The sequence below is a fragment of the Candida jiufengensis genome (genome assembly GCF_024610255.1).
Source record: "Candida jiufengensis strain CBS 10846 chromosome Unknown scaffold2, whole genome shotgun sequence".
Lineage (NCBI taxonomy): Eukaryota > Fungi > Ascomycota > Pichiomycetes > Serinales > Debaryomycetaceae > Lodderomyces > Lodderomyces jiufengensis.
The window spans coordinates 1,610,659-1,631,139 of NW_026261561.1; the positions used below are offsets into that span (position 1 = coordinate 1,610,659).

A 20,481-nucleotide genomic window follows, 5' to 3' on the forward strand; every position below is an offset into this window, starting at 1 on the left:
TTTTAAACGGAATTATTCTGTTAATCATTAAATTAGATGTTTGACAGATTTCATAAAAGAGAATATTGTTAAATCTTAAGTAGTATTCAAATTATGTAGCTTGGAGTATACTTCTGGTATCCAGATTTTGATTTCAACTTTCTACATGGAAGTGCTCGATTTTGTGAAATTGAATCTTCCAACAAAGTTGTTGTCTCAACTCAGAAGGCTCATTAACCTTATGAAACAACGGAAAGATGAATTTTCAAAAATTCTCTTTTCAATTTTAGTATACAATTGAAAAGCAGCGGGGTAGATTAGATATTCAATTCTGAAACATAGATTTTATATGCAGGTACTGCAAAAATCAGTATTTAGTCTTTTTTCATTTTGCATAAACTGCTGCAAAAATACATTTTTCATTTGCTACATGATGAGGCAACAAGTTATTGAATTTGAAACAAGACTTTTCAAATCATGAATCTTTTGAAGAGAAATTGAAATTTTTAATTTTTACTACAACTTTAACGCAAATTTAAATTTACTTTTAAATACTAAACTAAAAAGTTTAGAATAGAACCTACTTCAGCCTTTTTTTAATATTTAGTTCTCAATAAGAGTACACACTAAACTTCGTTATGAAAATTATTACATTAACACAAGTATTTATCAAAGTATCCTATTAAATTATGCTATTAAAGTTGTAACTTCGTGCATTAAAATCCGCAATCACGTGCTACTTATATAAAAAATTGTGGAATCAATATTATTAATTTGCCATATTGATTTACTATATAATCATATTAATACTTCAATACTACATAATAATATATATTAATTGTAATACTATATTGAATTTTTACTCAAAATAATAGTAGTAAATTAAAGAGGAAAATAGAGAAAGAAATCAAAGTTGTATTTGAAATTTATATCATTATATTAGGCCTAAGTAGAAAAAAAAAAATTATATGTTTATATAATTCTAATTAATTATTTATAATTTAATTAAACATTATAAAAAAAAATTACAACATCAGCTTCATTTAATAAAATTTGGCAACCACCAAATTTATATCATTAAAATCAAATACCAAAAGAGATTTAGAGAAGTAAGTTTCGTATTCAATGTCTAAAATTATTATTCATATACATTTGATTTAAATTATTTTTTTATAACATGTAATATATTTACAAGATCATCCATTAATAATGAAAATAATAACATTTAAAACAAGTATGCAAAGAACTCCAAATAAATTTCATCATTCATAAAACTAAAACTAAATTTCAAACGGCTTCAAACATATAAATTTTACGTAACCAAATTCTCGAGGTTTCCAACTAAATTCTAGGCATATTTTCATGTCAAAATTTCTACCATCTTTACTGTGGCTGTTTTTTAAAAATTATTATTATGTTTTGAAACTTGAGCCTAAAATAATCAACAAAACTTAATAAAATAAAGAAGAAAATACCGAATTTAGAATAAAAACCTTTATAAAATATAAAATAAACATCAAATGTCATATGAATAATCAAGAATTGAAAGATAATAGAAATACTAACTATTATAATAAAGGAAAACCATTAATTACAAATCAAGATCAAATAGATACGTCTAATAATAGAATTATACTACCGTCTCAAGATCATCTTTTGAAAACAGGAAATCAAAGAAATAGAAATACAACATTACCTTTCATAAGACAACATTTATCTCATTCTCCAATTCTACAATCACATCAAAATCAAATATCACTACAACCACAATTTCAAAGAACCCCATTACAAATAAATGAAAGAAGAATGAGTTTTACTATGTTTTCACCTAATGCAACTACAAGTCCCTTGTATCCAATTACTTCAAATACAAGGGGATCAAATAATAATAATAATAATATTAATAACTCCACAAATAATGTAAATTCACCACCTACTACTAAGAAACTAAAACAGGATGATTATCTTTATCATGCATCAACATTACCACCATCTCCATTAGCAGCATCCTCATTACAACCAAATATGAGTTACACAAGAAGATCTAATCCATTGCTAGCATCGTCATCGTCGTCAAATTCAAACACAACTCCCCTAAAAAAGGAAACAACACCAGAAAATGAAAATGAAGATGAAAGATTCTTAAGACTAGCAAGAGATGCATTAGTTGCAACAGCAAGAGGTATAAATCAACAAAATAGAGGATTAGTTGATCCAACAATACTGGATTTATTAACAAGATTACAATATGCATCATCACCACATGGTAATCCTATATCAAAACTGGAAAATTTACAAACTAATTTAGCTGGACAATTAAATATTCAAGAATTTTATGAGCTGTTTCCAAATCTAAGCAATGATATTTTTTTAAATGAAAATAATAATAGTAATAATAATAATCAGAAAGCAAAACCAATACCTCAAAATAATAATTCAAGTGGTAATATTGGTGGATTATTAAATAGTAGACATCATCCATCAGGTAATGAATCAGGTTGGAATTTTTTAATTGGAGAACCATTACAATTAAAAGCAGATAGTGAGAGAAATCCATTAAATAATGGAAACCAAAATAATAATAATATATCAGAAGAATTTCAAACAATAGATCAAAAAAGACAACAAAAGCAACAACTACCGAAATCCAAAATTACCAAACCAACCAAAAAGCCTAAATCACAACAACAACCAATAACTCAAGCTAATGATCCATCAAGAAAATTTTTATGTAATAAATGTCAAATGTCATTTAGAAGATCATCTGATTTAAAAAGACATGAAAAACAACATTTAAGTATTCCTCCAAATATTTGTGAACATTGTGGTAAAGGATTTGCAAGAAAAGATGCATTAAAAAGACATATTGGTACATTGACTTGTAAAAGAAATGCTGATAAGAAATTATACGTTGATAACTTAAATTATTTAAAAAATAAAATTAATAATAATCAAAAAGGTTTGAGTAATCCACAATATATTAAACATCAACAATTACAACAAATACAAGAACAACTGCTGAAACAAGAACAAGATGAAGCAAATGATGGGGATGATGATGGTGATGATGAAGACGAAGATGATGAAGATGAAGAAGACGAAGATGAAGAGGATGAAGATGAAGAAATGGAAGATGTAGAAGATGAAGAACGTCAAATCAAGAAGCATAAAATCAATAATATTAATAATTCTACCACCAGTACTAAAAAAAATAATACTAAAAATAACGAAGATAGTCCGAAATTCCCAACTTATGGTTACCAAAAAGAAAATTGGTAGATTATTGAAATATCTAGTTTTTTTAAAGAAATAGCATAAATTCCAGTAGCTTTAACAAATATTCGATAATTGTTTGTGTAAATTTGACATTGTATAAAAAAACTGAATTCTCTAATTAATTTGGCCGATAGAAAAATTTTTAACATTTTTTTTAATTCACATTTGCCCGTTTATAGAACTAATTATAAATGACGTATTGACTCTTGAAAAAGGGCCAGATGATTCAATTAAGTCAATCTTCCACTCGGATTAATGGACTAATGGATTAATCAAAATAAAGTTTTTAACGACAAAACCGTTGAATTAAATCTTTTTAAAAATTAATTTTAATTCCGATTAATGCATAATTTTGAAATTTTAGAAAAAATATTAATTGCTTTATTCAATCAAGATTAAAAAATTTATCACACCGAATCCAACTCGAGTATTATTAAGCAAATAGATGATTGCTATTTATTACCCTCAAAATTGTTCGTATCAGTAGTATATTCGAGTATAAAATCTGGGGTAACATTTAATTTATTTATTTATTTATTTATTTTTTTATTGAAAGTAAATTATTCATGTATGTATGATTGTGAAACAATTATTAATTTTAATATTTGTAACATTTTTAATTATAAGTTTTCAAAATATAACCGAGACAGCATCATTAAATTAAGCTGTATTGTGAATACTTGGAGAAAACTTTCAATTTATCAGAACGAAAAGAATATAGTTGCCAGTATGATGTATCGAGCTTTAACTAAGATATGATCTATATCATAATTCTTTTAGATGTAGTAGTTTTGAAATCTTACACTGAAAAAAAAGAAATTGCATTAAGGCAGGCAAGATTTGGATCTCGTTGGACCGGTAAGTTTAAGGAAGAAAAGAAAAAAAAACAATTTGTTGAACTAAATAGAAATTCTATAAATGATTTATAAAATCTCCTCTTACTGGTAAAGAGTAGATCTAAGCTCAAATCTAAGCTCGACAATCTTCACTAGATGAACAACAACAACAAGTCGGTAAATTAAACAAAATTAGAAAATCAAAATTTACTTTCACTATTAAATTCTCAATCATATAAATTTTCCTCGGTTTCAATAAACTAACAAAAAAATTCTTAAAGAAAGAGTTTTAAAAAATACAACACAAAAAGTTAATAAATTAAATTAAGGAAAGATACATTGCAGTTCAATCGATTAATTAGTTTAAAAAGATTTAATCATTTTCTAAAAATTTCACAGCTTAATTTTAAATATATAAAAAAGATATCGAATCAACTAACTTTATAAATATTCAAATATTTTCAATTTTTTCAATTCTATTTTCAATACTCACAAACTTATTACAAAGTTTTACTTTTTTATTTTGAAATTCTTATCTCAGAATTTTATTATCATATTAGATTTATAGATTAGATTTTTGTATTTCATATAATTTAGATACATATTCATATTCAATTATTCATAAAAATTTATATATTCCCCGTTGATTCAATTCCGTTCTATTCGTACAATTTATCAACACACATCAATTCTTTTTCCACAATGTCATCAGCTCAAAATAGATTAAAACAAGTTGCTAATATATTAACACCAAAAACATCACCAAATCCAAAAACTTCATTAACTCCAGATCATCCTTTTAAAATTTGTGTTATAGGATCAGGTAATTGGGGTACAACAATAGCAAAAGTATTAGCTGAAAATGCATTAGCAAGGCCTCATTTATTTAGTCATTATGTTAAAATGTGGGTATTTGAAGAAAGAATTGATAATGATAAAAAATTAACAGATATTATAAATATTCAAAATGTTAATATAAAATATTTACCAGGAGTAAAATTACCAAGTAATTTAATTGCTGAACCTGATTTATTAAAAACTGTTGAAGGTGCTGATTTAATTGTTTTTAATTTACCTCATCAATTTTTACCAAAAATTTTAAAAACTTTAAAAGGTAATGTACCTCCTACTGCAAGAGCTATATCATGTTTAAAAGGTTTAGAAGTAAATAAAGATGGTTGTAAATTATTAAGTACATATATTACTGAAGAATTAGGTATTACATGTGGTGCATTATCAGGAGCTAATTTAGCACCAGAAGTTGCAAGACAAAAATGGTCAGAAACTACTATTGGTTATAAATTACCTTCTGATTTTAGAGGTGCTGGTAAAGATATTGATCAATATGTATTAAAAGCAGCTTTTCATAGACCTTATTTCCATGTAAATGTTATACAAGATGTTGCTGGTGTATCAGTAGCTGGTGCTTTAAAAAATATTGTTGCATTAGCTGTTGGTTTTGTTGAAGGTTTAGGATGGGGAGATAATGCAAAAGCAGCAATAATGAGAGTTGGTCTTTTAGAAACAATTAAATTTTCAGAAACTTTTTTCCCAGAATCAAAAGCTGAAACTTTTACTGCTGAATCAGCAGGTGTAGCAGATTTAATTACAACTTGTTCAGGAGGTAGAAATGTAAAAGTTGGTAGATATATGGCACAAACTGGTGCATCAGCAGAAGTTGCTGAAAAAAAATTATTAAATGGTCAATCATCACAAGGTATTGTTACTGCAAAAGAAGTTCATGAATTATTAGAAAATACTGATAAATTAGATGAATTTCCATTATTTGAAGCTACTTATCAAATTATTTATGGTTCTGAATCAATTGAAAATTTACCAAATTTATTGAATAATAATGCTTAATTTTGGCAATGACGGTTTTTATGTATTAATTGTATTTATACCTGTTTAGAATTTTTAGAAACTTATAGAGAGAATAAACGATAGATTTAAACTTAATAATTTAATTTTATAATAATTAATACAATAAATTTTTTATTTGATTCTATCAATGAAATTTTTACTTTACTTTATTCGAGTTTTGGTTTCTTTAATTCTATTTTTTCCATATCCTCAGGTTCGTAAGATCCATCATCGTATTCTTTTTCGAATTCTATATTTCCATTAGTATGACCATTTTCTAATTTTCTTTTACTTTGCTTTTTGGCTTTATATTTGATTAAGAATTTATCCATATATGATGTAGAATAATCTTTAATCTTTTTTAATTTGTGCTTATCTAAATCTTTTGGTATTGTATCAGCCTCTGAATTTTTTTTGATTTCTTTCAATGCTAAATTATTTACAATTTCTTTTGCACATCCTTTAACGTTATCTTTACCAATTTGTGATTCATATGTTTTAATTAAATTAGGGATATGTTTTGCCAATATATGTTTCCATTGTTGTTCTATTGATACTTCTTTTTTAGGTTTTGATGTTGTTGGTTTGTCGCTTCTATGTTCTTTATGCTTATGTTTATGTTCTTTTTTGTGGTCTGGTTTTGAGTGGTGATGGTTATGACTATGATGACTATGACCATTTTTTTTAGGTTTTTCTTCAGGTTGACTAGATTTAGCTAATTCAATCAATTCTTTTAATTTTAAATCTCTATCATAAATTTCTTTTGCTTTTGCTTTTCTTTCAGTTTGTAATCTTTCTTCTTCTCTACGTGCAATTTCTTCTTCATAATTTTGTTTAAATTGTTGTTGTTGTTGTTGTTGATATTCTTGTGATGTTGATTTTTGATAATGTGGTTGTTCTATACTTGGACCTATTGGTAATTTTGGTCTAATTGGGATTGAACCATATGGTAAATTCCAAGTTGTTTCTTTTGTTTCTATATTATAAAAATAAAATTTTTGAGTATTTTCATCAAATGTTGATCTCCAATCTTTTGGTAATCTATGACCATCATGGATTTCTAATGTATTGTCTTGTGTTTGTGGTTGATCTTCATTATACTCACTTGTATTGTTATCAAATTGATAACTAGATGATTGGAAATCCGATTGTTGAATTTGATTTTGGTATTCATCATTTGGTTGATGTTCTGGTGATCTTGAAATCCTTCCGTAAGATGCCATTAATGATTTATCTGTTGTTTGAACTTTAGGGATTCTATATGCAATTTCTAATAATGACCATTGATCTAACAAACTACTGATTAGTTCTTGTATTACTTCATTTTCATTTATAGCTTTTATTTCCTTTATTACATCCTCTATTTGTGATGATGAAATTTTGTTTTTTGTCATTGCTGGCCATTTAGATAGTATTGTTAAAATCAGTATAATTAATTCATCATCATTTGTATCTTGTAAAACTCCAGCCATGGTCTTGTACCCGTGAAACTTAATCAATAATGAATTTACATGCTTATCTTCTGTTAATTCCATTCTACCAATTAATTTTTGTATAATTGATTGTTGTTGAGCTTTCATTAATGCAGCCATTACTTTAGAAACATCATTTTCTTGCATTGGTTCAATTTCCAAACTTTGTACAAACATTTCATTTATAGTAGAATCATCTTTTTGATATTTAGATCTTAAATGTTTATTTTCTTTCAACCAACCTTTTTCAATTTTGGATGTCACACCTAAAGCCTCAGCAAAACCTTCAGGCAATAATAAAGCAGCATCAGTTTGAGTTTTACCTCCCATAAATTTTAAACAATTTGGTTCACCACAATAACATGGTTGTGATTGTGCTCCATATCTATCTACATTATAATCAAAAGTAATTTCTTCACCTGGTATAATTTTTCTTTTAGAAAAAATACCCATTCTTAATTTTTCTCCAACTACCCATTTATCAACATATGCATTTGGGTTACATGAATGATTTACAAATCTTGCTAATGATCCCTTTTCAGTGGCATCTATGAATGAATCTTGTTTCAACATCATGAAATAAAAATGTTTATATTGTTTTTGATCATATTCTATCATTTTATTACGAAATGTTGGTTCATCAATAACTTCTCCAATATATTCATAAATAAATTGACCCTCAGTGATAGTTGAATTTGCTCTTAATCCATACCCCTTTAATTCTGTTTGAAATACTGATACATCAGCATATTCTCTTTTTTGAAATCTTTGATTTTGACAATCTTCACCACATAAACAATGTTTATTGGTACATTCAATTGATGTAATTCTATTAATACAATTTGAATGTTCTCCACATGCCAAATTTTTTTGTAAAGAGCTATTCCATTCTTCTTCACAATCACACGTTATATATTCTGTTTTCCTTTTGGTTTTTTTATCATTTGAATTAGTTTTAGCTGAGGAACCTAATTCTTTTCTTATATATGTACAGGCCGGTAAGTTTTCGAATTTGGTTAAAGCTTCTTCTGTCTTGTCTTCTTTATCTAGATATAGTTGTGGAGTATAGTCTCCATTTATTTTAGTCTCATTCATTCAAGCTCTTCTATATGATGTAATTATAATAATACATTCAAAAACAATAGGTTATATTGTAAATATTGTGTTTTCAATCAATATTTATACTAATAAATTTTTTTTGTATGTTTTGGTTCACAAAAATTCTTTTTTTTTTTCACTTTTCCAAGTATCAATAAAACAGAAAAGTACATCAAAGCTTTCCTTTTTAAAAGTGGCGAAAGTTGTAATGATTATATCATTAATAATAATACACTGTTGCTATATAAACATTTAAGCTGTTGTTTCTTTTCGCTTCATCCAAAAAGTGTTTCAGACCAAACAATTTCTCCTATATCAATTTCACAAACTTCAACAACACTTGAAGAACTTTCTGATAACCCCACAGCAATATCAAAAAGGGGAAGACGCATCAAGCGATCAGCTAAAGTTTTAGAAAATGATAATCATAAACAAAGAAGAATTTTTTCAATTAATCAAGTATCGACAATAAAAGAATACAGTCAAGAGGACGCAATGCAGGACGAAATAAACAAACTAATCAAATATAAGGTGTTCCTGATCATAGATAAACCACCAAATACAAAAATTATCACAACGAGATTTGTGAATACATATAAACCTTACGACATTAAAGGCAAATTCTTTAAACTGCGTCTTGTCGTTCAAGGTCACAAGATGACAGCTTTCGAAGATTATGATCCTCGAAACATTTATAGCCCAGTTATAGATTTAAGTTCTTTAAGAACATTATTACTAATAGCTGCAAAATTAAATCTCAAGTGTCATATGTTGGACGTGGAGCTGGCTTATTTAAATTCAGATATTGACAAACCAGTTTTAGTTTATCCACCTAAAGAACTAAAAATAGAAAAGAACAAAGTATGGATGCTTCACAAACTGTTATATGGGCTACCTACCTCATCAAGAAACTGGTATAATGAGTTGAAACTGATTCTTACAAATATTGGTTTAGTTCAGAATGAGATAGATGCTGGTATTTTTCAAATCATTAATGCACACGAAACCCTAATAATTGGGGTTTACGTTGATGACTTGATTTTGTTGTCAAAGGACGAGAAAACTTTAAAATGGTTTAGAGAGGAGTTAGAAAAGAAATTGGAAATAAAATATTTCGAGGAGATTACAACTTACCTAGGACTAACTATTACTAATGATGAAAAGGAAATAAGGATAAATCAGAATGCTATGGTACGAGAATTATTAAAGAGAGAAAATATCAGTGAAAATAATATATCTAATTTACCATCATTTGTTAGAGAAGAAGACGAAGATGAAATCATCAGTGAGGAAAATAGACTAGTACTAAGGATACAAAATCTTAAGGATCAAATAAATGACAACAAACAATTTTCATTTGGAAACTCAAAGATTACGGATACTGAAATCAAGGACCTCAAAATAGATAAAGAAAAAATAGATGAAATTATACAAAAACTAAATGACAATAAATTATCAAAAGAAGACACCACCAGGTATCAGTCAATTGTCGGGCTGATGTTATGGATCAGTCGAAATTCTAGGCCAGATATACTGTTCAGTACAAATCAACTTGGAAGTAAATGTGCCAATCCTAGCCAATTAGATATGCTAAGAGCAAGAAAAGCATTGGGTTATCTATACATCAATCCTGAACTAGAACTAAAGTTTGCAAAAGATAAAGGTGAGCAAGACAAACATTGCCAAATTGAAATTTTTGTGGACGCATCATATGCACCAATGCTGGACAAGAAATCAGTAACTGGATATGCAATTTTTGTCAACCAAGATTTGCTTTCATGGAGTACAAAAAAGCAGACTAAAGTTACCAAAAGTGCTTTTGAATCAGAGCTTGTTGCATTAAATAGTGCTTTAACAGAAGCTGAGTTTATAACAAAATTGTTGAAATCATTGGGTTTAACTGTAGGTAAAATAAAAGTGTGGGAAGATAATAATGCAGTCATTAGTACCTGCTATCAAGACAATTTAGGTCATAAACAAAGATCCATCGATATAGACTTAAGAATCATACAAAAGAAATTAGATACTGGAGAAATTGAGATAAATAGAATTGACTCTATTGACAATATAGCTGATACCTTCACCAAACAATTGGGGCAGTTGGGATTCGACAAAATGAAGGGAGCATTATTAAACAGGAAGGAATATAACTTCAGAGTGAATGTTAAATCAAACAATGATTGAAAATTCAGGGAAGTGATGAAGTTATCGGAAATTAAGGTCCGAAAAGGAAAGGAATAAAAAATATGGAAAATTTTTCACGAAGAAAATAAAGAAAAAGGAGAGGAAGCGACCAGCAAACAGAGATCAATAGAACCATATAGTATAATAAAAGTTTTGTAACCTGTATTTGTATATTATAACTAGATCATCATTTGACGTCATACCTTCTTCATCTACAAAGATTCATCAGATTAGAAGTATATCACACTTTTTCCTCTTCTTCTTCTTTTTCATCTTCTTCTTTATAATCAGAAACTCTTTCTTTATTCTTTGAAGCAGCATGAACTAATTGTACAAAAGCATTAGAAGCAGCATTTGGTTTAGTATTTCTTGGAGTTAACAAAGAAGCTTTTGAACGATTTGGATCTTGTTTTTGATTAGAAGAATTTAAAGCATCACTAAATTTTGACCAATTTGATAATGCATCAATATTTTTTTCATCATCTTTTTTAGTAACATTACCTTCTTCATTAAATAAATTAATTTCACTTGGATCATCATCTTCTTCAGTTTGCATTTGTTTTAATTTATTAATTCTATTTTGTAATTTAACAAGTTCAATAGCTTGTCTAAATTTAGCTTTAGCATCAAATCCTTCTTTAAGATTAGGTAATAAGTCAGTTTCTTTATGTTTTTGAGCTATAGATACTAACCATGGATCATTTAATAATTGAGTTGCTGTTGGTCTATTTTCTGGATTATATTGTAATGTTTTTATTATAAATCTTCTTGCATCTTTTGAAACATCTCTCCAATAATCAGCATGAAATATTACTGCATTATTATTTTTAACTTCACTTATAAAATCTGATACATTTTCTGATCTAAAAGGTGAATAACCACAAAGTAATGTATATGTAACTACACCTAAAGACCATATATCACAAGGTTTCCCATGACCAGTACCCAATATAACTTCTGGAGCAGCATAACCAAATGAACCAGCAGAAGACGTCAATTTTTCACTTGCATCTTGTAATCTTTTAGCAATTCCAAAATCTGCCAATACTATAGGACTATTGTCTTCTTCAGTTAAATATAATACATTTTCAGGTTTAATATCTCGATGAACAATATTTTTACTATGTAAATATTCAATTGCTTCCAACATTTGTATAACAACTAATGAAGCATCATGTTCGGTAAATTTCCCTTGTTTAATAATTCTATCAAATAATTCCCCACCAGTTGCCAATTGAGTTACTAAATAAAATTTATCTTTACTTTCAAACCAATCTCTAAATCCAACAATATGAGGATTATGTAATTGTTCCAATAACTTCATTTCATCTAAAATCATTTCTTCATTTCCCTTTAAAGCTTTTTTTAATATAATTTTAACTGCAACATCTTCTCCAGTTTCACGATCTCTTGCATATCTTACTATACCAAACGATCCAGCTCCTAATGTTCTACCAAATACATATCTTGTTTTTCTTTCATATGAATCTGGTTGACCTTTTAATTTATTTACAAAATGTTTGAAACTTTGTTCTTTATGAGGATGTAATGAAGGATCTTTTGAATCTGACGGCATTTGTTATATTATTTAGTTAGGTTCTGCCGCGTTGAAAAAGATTGAAGTTAATTGAATTTTGTCAATATATTTATGAATAGTATTTATCAAATATGAAATTCTTAAAAGTTAGATTAAATATAAATTGTAGATAATTATAAATAATTTAATCTGTTGCGCTTTTTTCTCCTTAATTATTATTTATTATTATTTTAAATACTTAATTATTAACTTTTTGGTATTTAGAAATTATCAACTTCTATAATTAGAAGAAGAAAGAAAGAAGTAAGTAAATAATATTGAACCCTTTTTTATTTTGATTCTATAAAAAAGTTAGAGTATAATAATGTTGATGTTTTCAATTTGATTTATAGATAAAGTTCACCAGAAGAGAATGATTACATCGATATTTTTAAACGAAGAATAATTTGTTACTATTTTTATCTTATATTTGGGAATTTCATAACCATAAATTTAATTTAAAACATTCTTCCAAATTTGAAAAGTTATTAAATGTGAAGCGTATTATAGTCTATTTTCATATTTCAAGATGGCAAGGCTTTAATCATTTTTTCTTTTACTTTGGTCACATAGCCATGTTAATATACGATTTTATTTTTGTCGATCTATATTTGGTATTTATTTGCGATTATAATTATAGTTTAGGTATTTGAAGTAAAATTAAATTGCAAATGTTTTAATTGACTATAATTACTCAAAGTTAATCTAAAAAACTAAATGACTATGATTTAAATGATTTAAATTAAAAGTCACACGTAATCTTAATAAATTCCAAAATTTACAAAAATCAAGAAGTGAAGTGTTATCTACAAGATTGTTGATATTCTTAATAAATAATAAATTATTATTCTTAAAATTCTCTATAAATATTATTAAACTGTTGTATCTAAATATTTTGTGATTATTATTTTTACATTAATTGATATTGAAACTAAATTTAAAACATTATTTTAAGTTACTTTTTAAACACATGAAACACGCGCGTTATTCACAAATTATTAACAATCACTATACCACTTTATTATTGTCTATTTCTCATCACATTAAAACTTTGTTGCATTTACAAAATCTTCTTCAGTAACATTAGATCTTTCACACATTTGTTGAAAAATTGAACCTTTTGAATTAAATAAATTCCAAGGTTTATCAAATTCTTTAATTTCTCCTTTATCTAATACTAAAATTCTATCATAATTTATAATAGTTTTCAATCTATGAGCAATACATAATATTGTACAATTTGAAAATTCTTTTATAATAGTTTGTTGAATCATTGAATCTGTTTTTAAATCAACTGCTGAACTTGCTTCATCTAAAATTAATATTTTGGAATCTCTCACTAATGCTCTTGCAAATGCTATTAATTGTCTTTCTCCTAATGAAAAATTTGATCCTTCATCTTCTACTGATTGATCTAAATGAAATTTATGTAATGTTGAAGTTTCTGTTTGATCAGATGTGGTGGTTGTGGTTGGTTTTTTCTCATTATCTTTGGTTTTGGTGGTGGTGTTGTTGGTGGTTGTGGTTGTGGTAATTTTTGCTGGTTTTATTTGTTTTTTAACAGCTTCTAATCTTGTTTCTTCAATTAATCCTGTTCTTCTTAATGCTTCCCATAATTTATCATCTGAATGTTCATTAAAAGGATCTAAATTTTTCCTTATAGTTCCTTTAAATAATACAGGATCTTGTGGGATTATAGCTAATTTTGATCTTAAATCTTGTAAACCTAATTTTGAAATATTAATACCATCAATTTCAATTTTACCAGTTTCTAATTCTGATAATCTATATAAAGCAGTCATTATTGATGATTTACCTGCACCTGTTCTACCACAAATACCTATTTTTTCCATTGGTTTAGTATTAAAATTTATATTTTTTAATACTAAAGGTAAACCTGGTCTATAAGCTAATGATACTCTATCAAATGATATAACACCCTCAGATGGCCAATTTGGTGGTGGAGCATTTTCAGTAATAACATAAGGAGCTTCTTCAGGTAAATTAGAAGCATATGAATTCAATCTTTCAGCTGAATTCATTTCATTTTCAACTTGAGTAAAAGTTCTTATTAACATTGAAAGTTGACCAGCAATTTGTAATACATAAGATAAAATTAAACCAGTTGATGCTGCACTAACATTAAAAATTCTATTAACACATAATAATGCAATTAATAAAGCAAATAAACAAGCAATGAAATCCATATGTATAGCTAACCAACGTTGATTTGCAATTGTGATATAATAAGCTTCATTCATTTTATCAATAAGATAATTATTTTTCTCACCAAATCTTTCTGTTGCATGATATGCTTTGATAGTAGCCATACCACTTAAAGTTTCATTAAAATTATTATAAACTAATGATCTTTGAATAGCTTCTAATCTTTTAACTTCTCTTGCTGATGATTGATAATAATTTGCAACTGCGACGAATAACATACCAAGGAATGGAATTGCAATAGCAAACCATGGTAAATAAATAATACACAATATCAAAACACCAATAATGTTACAAAATACAAACAAAAAAAACCTTAATTGATCACCAATTTCATTATCTAAAACATCAGTATCTTTTGTAAATCTATTCAAAATCCTACCCATTGGTGTAGTATCCATAAATGACATTGGAGCATGTAAAACTTTTTTGACTGCTAAAACATTCAACATAACTGAGGCAGTATTTGTAATATAAACCAATATAACAAATTCAATAGTCAACAAAATAAATGATAAAAATGTAAACATAATATAAAGACCAATATAAAATTTATCAGGTCTATGGAATTTATATTCGGTCCAAAATGATAACCAAGTATTTGTAAAAATTTGTGTAAAAGTTGTAATAATCATAAGTGAAACTAAAATTGGAACAATAACCCAAGGTCCATACTTACCTGAACCTAAAGTAATATATCTTGAATAAACATTCCAACTAATAGCATTAACTGCTCTTTCTTCATCATCAATTAATTTACCACTTGCATTTGCATCAACATTGAATTCTCTATGACGAGCTTCTTCATCTTCTGGTTCTTCCCCATCTACAGTGGTTGCACCAGATTTATAAGTTCTTGTTGATCTTTGAGTTAATTGACGTTCAATTAATCTTCTCTCTTCTGCTAATTCTTGATCTTCAACATCTTCAAATTCTTCAACTTGTTCTTCTTCTTCTTCCTTTTTAGATTCATTATTATAAGCCATTAATGATATAAACCCTTCATTATTAGCTTTTAATTCTTCAAATGTACCAACTTGAATTGATCCATCACCATTTAAAAATATAATTCTATCAGCTTCTCCAATTAATGATAATTGATGAGTTGCCAAGATTCTAGTTTTTTCTTTTAATAAACCCATAATACATGTATTCATTATATGTTTACCAACACGAGCATCAACTGCACTTAATACATCATCTAATAGTATAATATCTTTATTTGCGTAAACGGCACGAGCTAAATTTATTCTGGCTTTTTGACCACCAGATAATGTAATCCCTCTTTCACCAATTTCGGTTCTATCACCAGCCGGTAAAATTTCTAAATCGGATTCTAATGAACATGCATAAATGACTTGATTATATTTTTCTTCATCATATTCCAAACCAAATAAGATATTTTCTTTCACAGTAGTGTTTTGAACCCATGGATATCCACAAAGTAATAATGAACCATCAACATAAACTGAACCACTTGTACGTTTCATAAATCCGGACATAGCAGATAATAATGATGATTTACCTGAACCAATTAAACCTGTAATAACTACGAATTCTCCCTTTTTAATTTTAAAATTGATATCTCTTAATCCTTCAAATTTAGTTTCTTCTTCACTTGATACATCAGTAGTAGAATCATCTAAACCTTTTGAAGATAATTTCTCACTATTTAATTCTTCATGATATAAATCAGTTTCATCAATACTTTTCTTCTGATCCTTATCATCTTTTTTCCCCTCCTTTTTTGGTTTTCCATCTTTATCAAACTCTTCTTCTTCATCATCATCATCAAATGTTTCCCATTCAAAATCGGCATGATTAACTTCAATCGATAAATGCTCTTTATCCATAATTTCCTTTACACTTGGTGGTGCAACAATTGAATTTTCTTCAGGGTTAATCTCACTTTGTGACATGAATTCTCCAACCCTTGAAATACCCATGAAAGCATCAGCACCAGTAGCTAAAGCCATTGGTAATAAAAACACTTGTTGAGTTAAAACATTATATAATGAAAGTGATGAAAAAATAGAAGCTGGATCTCTTCTTCCATTTGCAATAGCATAAAGTACCAAAAATGCAGTCATTGATGCAAATAAAGTTAATGACATAGCAAATGATGTAACAATATTTCTTAAAACTTGCATTCTATAAATAATTTTCATTTCTTTTCTTCTAATATCTGAAATATTTTCATGATATGGAGGTTCCCATGAATAAAATTTAATAATTTTTAAATTATTTAATGCTTCCTTCATATAATTAACTCTTGAATCTGTAAAAAAATTTGCAGTTTTTCTATATGCAAATAATTTACCAGTAGCTGCTGCAATACAAACCATGAAAACCAATAAAATGGCTACACCTACTAATGAAGCAACACCGATGTTTACCACCAAAATAGCTATGGCAATTGCAATTGGAATTGGGAAAACAAATAAAAAAGGTTGAAAACCTAAAGCAAAATCAATTCTTGATAAATCAGTACCCAACATTGAAGTAATTTTACCAACTGGATATTTATGTTTTGCTTCAGCACTTAATTTAAATGATTTATCTAGTAATGCTTTAGTTAAAACAGCTTTTGCTTGTGCACCAGTAATCATTGATCTATAAAAAAAATGATTAATTGTTACACCCACAACAAATATTAATGCAGTAACACCAAATGAATAACCAAGACCTTTACCAATCCCCAATTCTCTTCCCATAGCTTTATATTCAACATATTGAATTAATTTTTTAGTTAATAATGGCATAGTTGTTTGAGCAGCATTTGATAATGCTAAACAAGTACAAGCAAATAAATATTGCCATTTAAAAGTTTTAGCTAATGCCCAAACAGTTATAAATTTACTTAGTTTAAAATCTTTTAAATCCAATTCTGGATCAACTGTTGAATTTTCTAAAGATTGACCTCTTTCTTTACATTTTTCTGCAATATGTTTTGATCTTGCTGAATCAATATCTTTTATCATATACCCATAAAAATCATTTGCCATTTTTTCAACTTTTATATCATCAGTTAAATAAAATAAATCATCAGGTTGTAAAGTTCTCTTGTAACCAGTTTTCATTACTGGTGATAACCACCAAAAAAATAATTGTGATATAAAATTAGCAGTTGATTGTGGATAAGGTTTTCTTTCATCTTGAGTTGGAATATGAGGTACTTTTTTTGAAAACATAAAACTTAATAAACGTTTTTGTCGTTGTAGACTTAATTGTTGATCTTCTAGTTCTGTTGAAGTCATTTTGAAAAATTTGATTGATTAGATCTAATAGTTAATAGGATTGAAATTTTTGATTTAAAATTGAATAAATTATAAAATGAAATAAATAAATAATAAAATGAAATAAATAAAATTAATACAAATAAATAAAATATTTTGAAGTAACTTTTGTTTAAAAACTGTTAAGGATATATATTATCAATAATATTAAATGAATGATATTGTTGAATTCATAAAAAATTAAAAATGATTCAAATAATATAAGATAGATATAAAAGAATAGAATATAAAGAATATATTTATATGTTCTTATAAGCAAGTGAAAAATATTTAATTTTATTTTATTTTATTTTATTTTAGTAGTACAAAAAAGTCGTTTTGCATTCTAGTTAGGGCCGTACGAAATGATAATATAAAGAGGATGCGGATTTAATTAAAAACCATTTTAAATATGATTTTGTATTAGTCTAGTACTCGTTTGTTTGTTTACATTCATTATATGATTCATTTTATTGAAGTAATACTTTGTATCTATCTCTCTTGAACAATAATCTTAAATTTATCTAATGTAATATTGACTAATCTCAACTAATTTCAGCCTTGTTTAGATATATGATAGTTGATTATAATCTTTATTTATTTTGATTTACAAATTTCAATTGAGTCATCTACATATTTTATATTGTATGAAGTAATTTAATACTTTAAATTAATTGCTTCTTATTTTAAAATCAATCATTTATTCAATTGATAATTACCATTTAATATTATTTATTAATTTTACTTGGTTAAACTAACTTGACTATTTCAATTTCTAATTTTTTTCTTTTCTCCAATATTATATACGGATTTAACAAACAAAACATGTGCATATAATTTATATTCCAATTTAGGCCTTAATTCCAGTGGGAATAATATTATCCTCTTCTTTTCAAAAGAAAATTACAATGTCGTAAGTAGTACAAAAATTTGATTCAGTTCATTAAAAAATAAAAAAATATTACGAACAAAAAATTTCAATCAAATGTCTTGAATTGCAAATCGTAAATTAGTTACTTAAGTATAAATTAAAAAACAATAGATTTTTATTAAAATTCCGTTAATCTTTTAGCAATCACCGTCTAAATTATTTGAAACATCCGCTTACTTAATTTATTTATATTGAGATAGATTTACTATCCTATCCTACTCTTCGTACTTCAAGTTTTTTATCCTTCATTTTCAAGATTGTTCTGATGATCATTCAAATACTTAAAGTGTAACATGTGTTTCATTGATATTTTTTTTTTTCTTAACTTATTATGAAAATGATTATTATATATTTCAACTTGTCTTAGCCGTTTGAAAATACGGCTAATTTCTAGAATATATAAATTATTATCCATAAAATTAAAAACTCAGAAAAAAAAAATACGCATTTAAAATGCTAGTAAAAATGTTTCAATTTGAAAAATAGGGCTCATTTTCAGTATTAAAAATTGGATATAGGCTAAAAAACTGGGAGATATTGGAGGTCATTCGAGTCATTGATATGATCCTCTATGACAAGAACATAAAGTTATTTAGTCAATAAATTAGATCTGAATTAAAAAGTATAATCTGAAAATGTCGTTATTCAAATCTTCGGAATTCAAGTTTTGAATAAAATATGTTATACCTAATACCATTGATAATGTAAGATCCAAATAAATTCAACTAGCATCAGTTGAACAATCAGGGTTTGGTCTACTCTTATTCATAAAACAAGTCAATCAAAGATTAGATGCAATTATATGTAAGTTTGAATCAAAGATTTTGACACATTTAATGCATAATTTATTAAATTATTTGAAACTTTATTTTTTTAGTACTAAAATTTTAGATCTAATACGAATTTATATTGTAGATCATTTACATGAAGAAAGAATGTCGATTTAATATTGTAATACTTATTTATAAATAGTTTTTTTATCTAGCTATTGACTATAAATGATTACGTTCATAATGACGATTGAATCCCTTTAAATCATTATATCTTTTAGGACAATATTTACATTGACGTCTTAATTTATTATCAATTTTAATATTTATAAATTTTCCTAAATATTTTGGAGTATTTGAATCATTATAATTTATATGGAATTCTTTATTCTTAGTTGTATTTGTTGTGATTGAGTTAATGTTTTCTTTGTTTTCATTTTCTTCTTCAACTTCTTCTTCTTCATCTGATTCCACGTATTTTCGAATTGGTTTGTTTCTTTTTGATCTACGATTATGATCATTAGGTAATTTCCGTAATTTTAAAGGTCCAGCTGTTGATCTATTTTGTACAATAGATGAAGATTGTTCAATATTGGAATATGATAAAGGACTTATGACCGTCGGTTTTGAACTAGTAATTGAACTGTAAACTGTAGTTAATCCTGAGTTTGAGCGTGTAATAGGTTTTGTAACTGTGCTTGGTTTAGCTTCACGTTGTTTGGATTTAGTTGATGTTTTTCTATTTTTTTCGATAATTGACCAAGAATTGACCATGTATGTTGATATCTTATCAGTTTTTGAATCATGAGCTACTAAATTTGTATCTCTCAAGGCATTGTTGAATTGAACTTCCGATCTAATAGATCGCCTTAAATCTGAAACTCTATGATTGTTAGATTGACACTGCCTTATTGGCTTATCCCGCTAGTCTTACTTTACCTTTTATTCAACATTTTTGATTGTGGTATTAATTGTTAAATTGTGACAAAAATATTATA

General features: G+C 26.8%; 7 protein-coding genes across 7 annotated transcripts; 3 read left to right on the top strand and 4 right to left on the bottom strand. All coding sequences in view use genetic code 12, as the record gives it.

Annotated features, from left to right (window-relative positions):
- Positions 1-1,506: 1,506 nt before the first annotated feature.
- Positions 1,507-3,258, top strand: KGF54_003716 (uncharacterized protein; the record flags this gene model as incomplete). The annotated part of the gene is made up of 1 exon (XM_051764335.1): positions 1,507-3,258. The coding sequence occupies one exon, from the start codon at positions 1,507-1,509 to the stop codon at positions 3,256-3,258; it is 1,752 nt and encodes a 583-aa protein (XP_051619776.1).
- Positions 3,259-4,793: 1,535 nt separating this feature from the next.
- On the top strand, positions 4,794-5,954 carry GPD1 (glycerol-3-phosphate dehydrogenase (NAD(+)); the record flags this gene model as incomplete). Its single annotated transcript, XM_051764336.1, has 1 exon — positions 4,794-5,954. The coding sequence occupies one exon, from the start codon at positions 4,794-4,796 to the stop codon at positions 5,952-5,954; it is 1,161 nt and encodes a 386-aa protein (XP_051619777.1).
- Positions 5,955-6,121: 167 nt separating this feature from the next.
- Positions 6,122-8,521, bottom strand: SET2 (histone methyltransferase; the record flags this gene model as incomplete). Its single annotated transcript, XM_051764337.1, has 1 exon — positions 6,122-8,521. The coding sequence occupies one exon, from the start codon at positions 8,519-8,521 to the stop codon at positions 6,122-6,124; it is 2,400 nt and encodes a 799-aa protein (XP_051619778.1).
- A 498-nt stretch (positions 8,522-9,019) lies between these two features.
- KGF54_003719 (Ty1/Copia family ribonuclease HI) lies at positions 9,020-10,708 on the top strand (the record flags this gene model as incomplete). The annotated part of the gene is made up of 1 exon (XM_051764338.1): positions 9,020-10,708. The coding sequence occupies one exon, from the start codon at positions 9,020-9,022 to the stop codon at positions 10,706-10,708; it is 1,689 nt and encodes a 562-aa protein (XP_051619779.1).
- A 241-nt stretch (positions 10,709-10,949) lies between these two features.
- Positions 10,950-12,284, bottom strand: CMK2 (calmodulin-dependent protein kinase; the record flags this gene model as incomplete). The annotated part of the gene is made up of 1 exon (XM_051764340.1): positions 10,950-12,284. One exon carries the CDS (start codon positions 12,282-12,284, stop codon positions 10,950-10,952), a length of 1,335 nt encoding a protein of 444 aa, XP_051619780.1.
- A 1,043-nt stretch (positions 12,285-13,327) lies between these two features.
- Positions 13,328-17,764, bottom strand: KGF54_003721 (uncharacterized protein; the record flags this gene model as incomplete). Its single annotated transcript, XM_051764341.1, has 1 exon — positions 13,328-17,764. The coding sequence occupies one exon, from the start codon at positions 17,762-17,764 to the stop codon at positions 13,328-13,330; it is 4,437 nt and encodes a 1,478-aa protein (XP_051619781.1).
- A 1,941-nt stretch (positions 17,765-19,705) lies between these two features.
- On the bottom strand, positions 19,706-20,436 carry KGF54_003722 (uncharacterized protein; the record flags this gene model as incomplete). Its single annotated transcript, XM_051764342.1, has 2 exons — positions 19,706-20,351; positions 20,423-20,436. 2 exons carry the CDS (start codon positions 20,434-20,436, stop codon positions 19,706-19,708), a joined length of 660 nt encoding a protein of 219 aa, XP_051619782.1.
- Between the last annotated feature and the right edge of the window lie 45 nt (positions 20,437-20,481).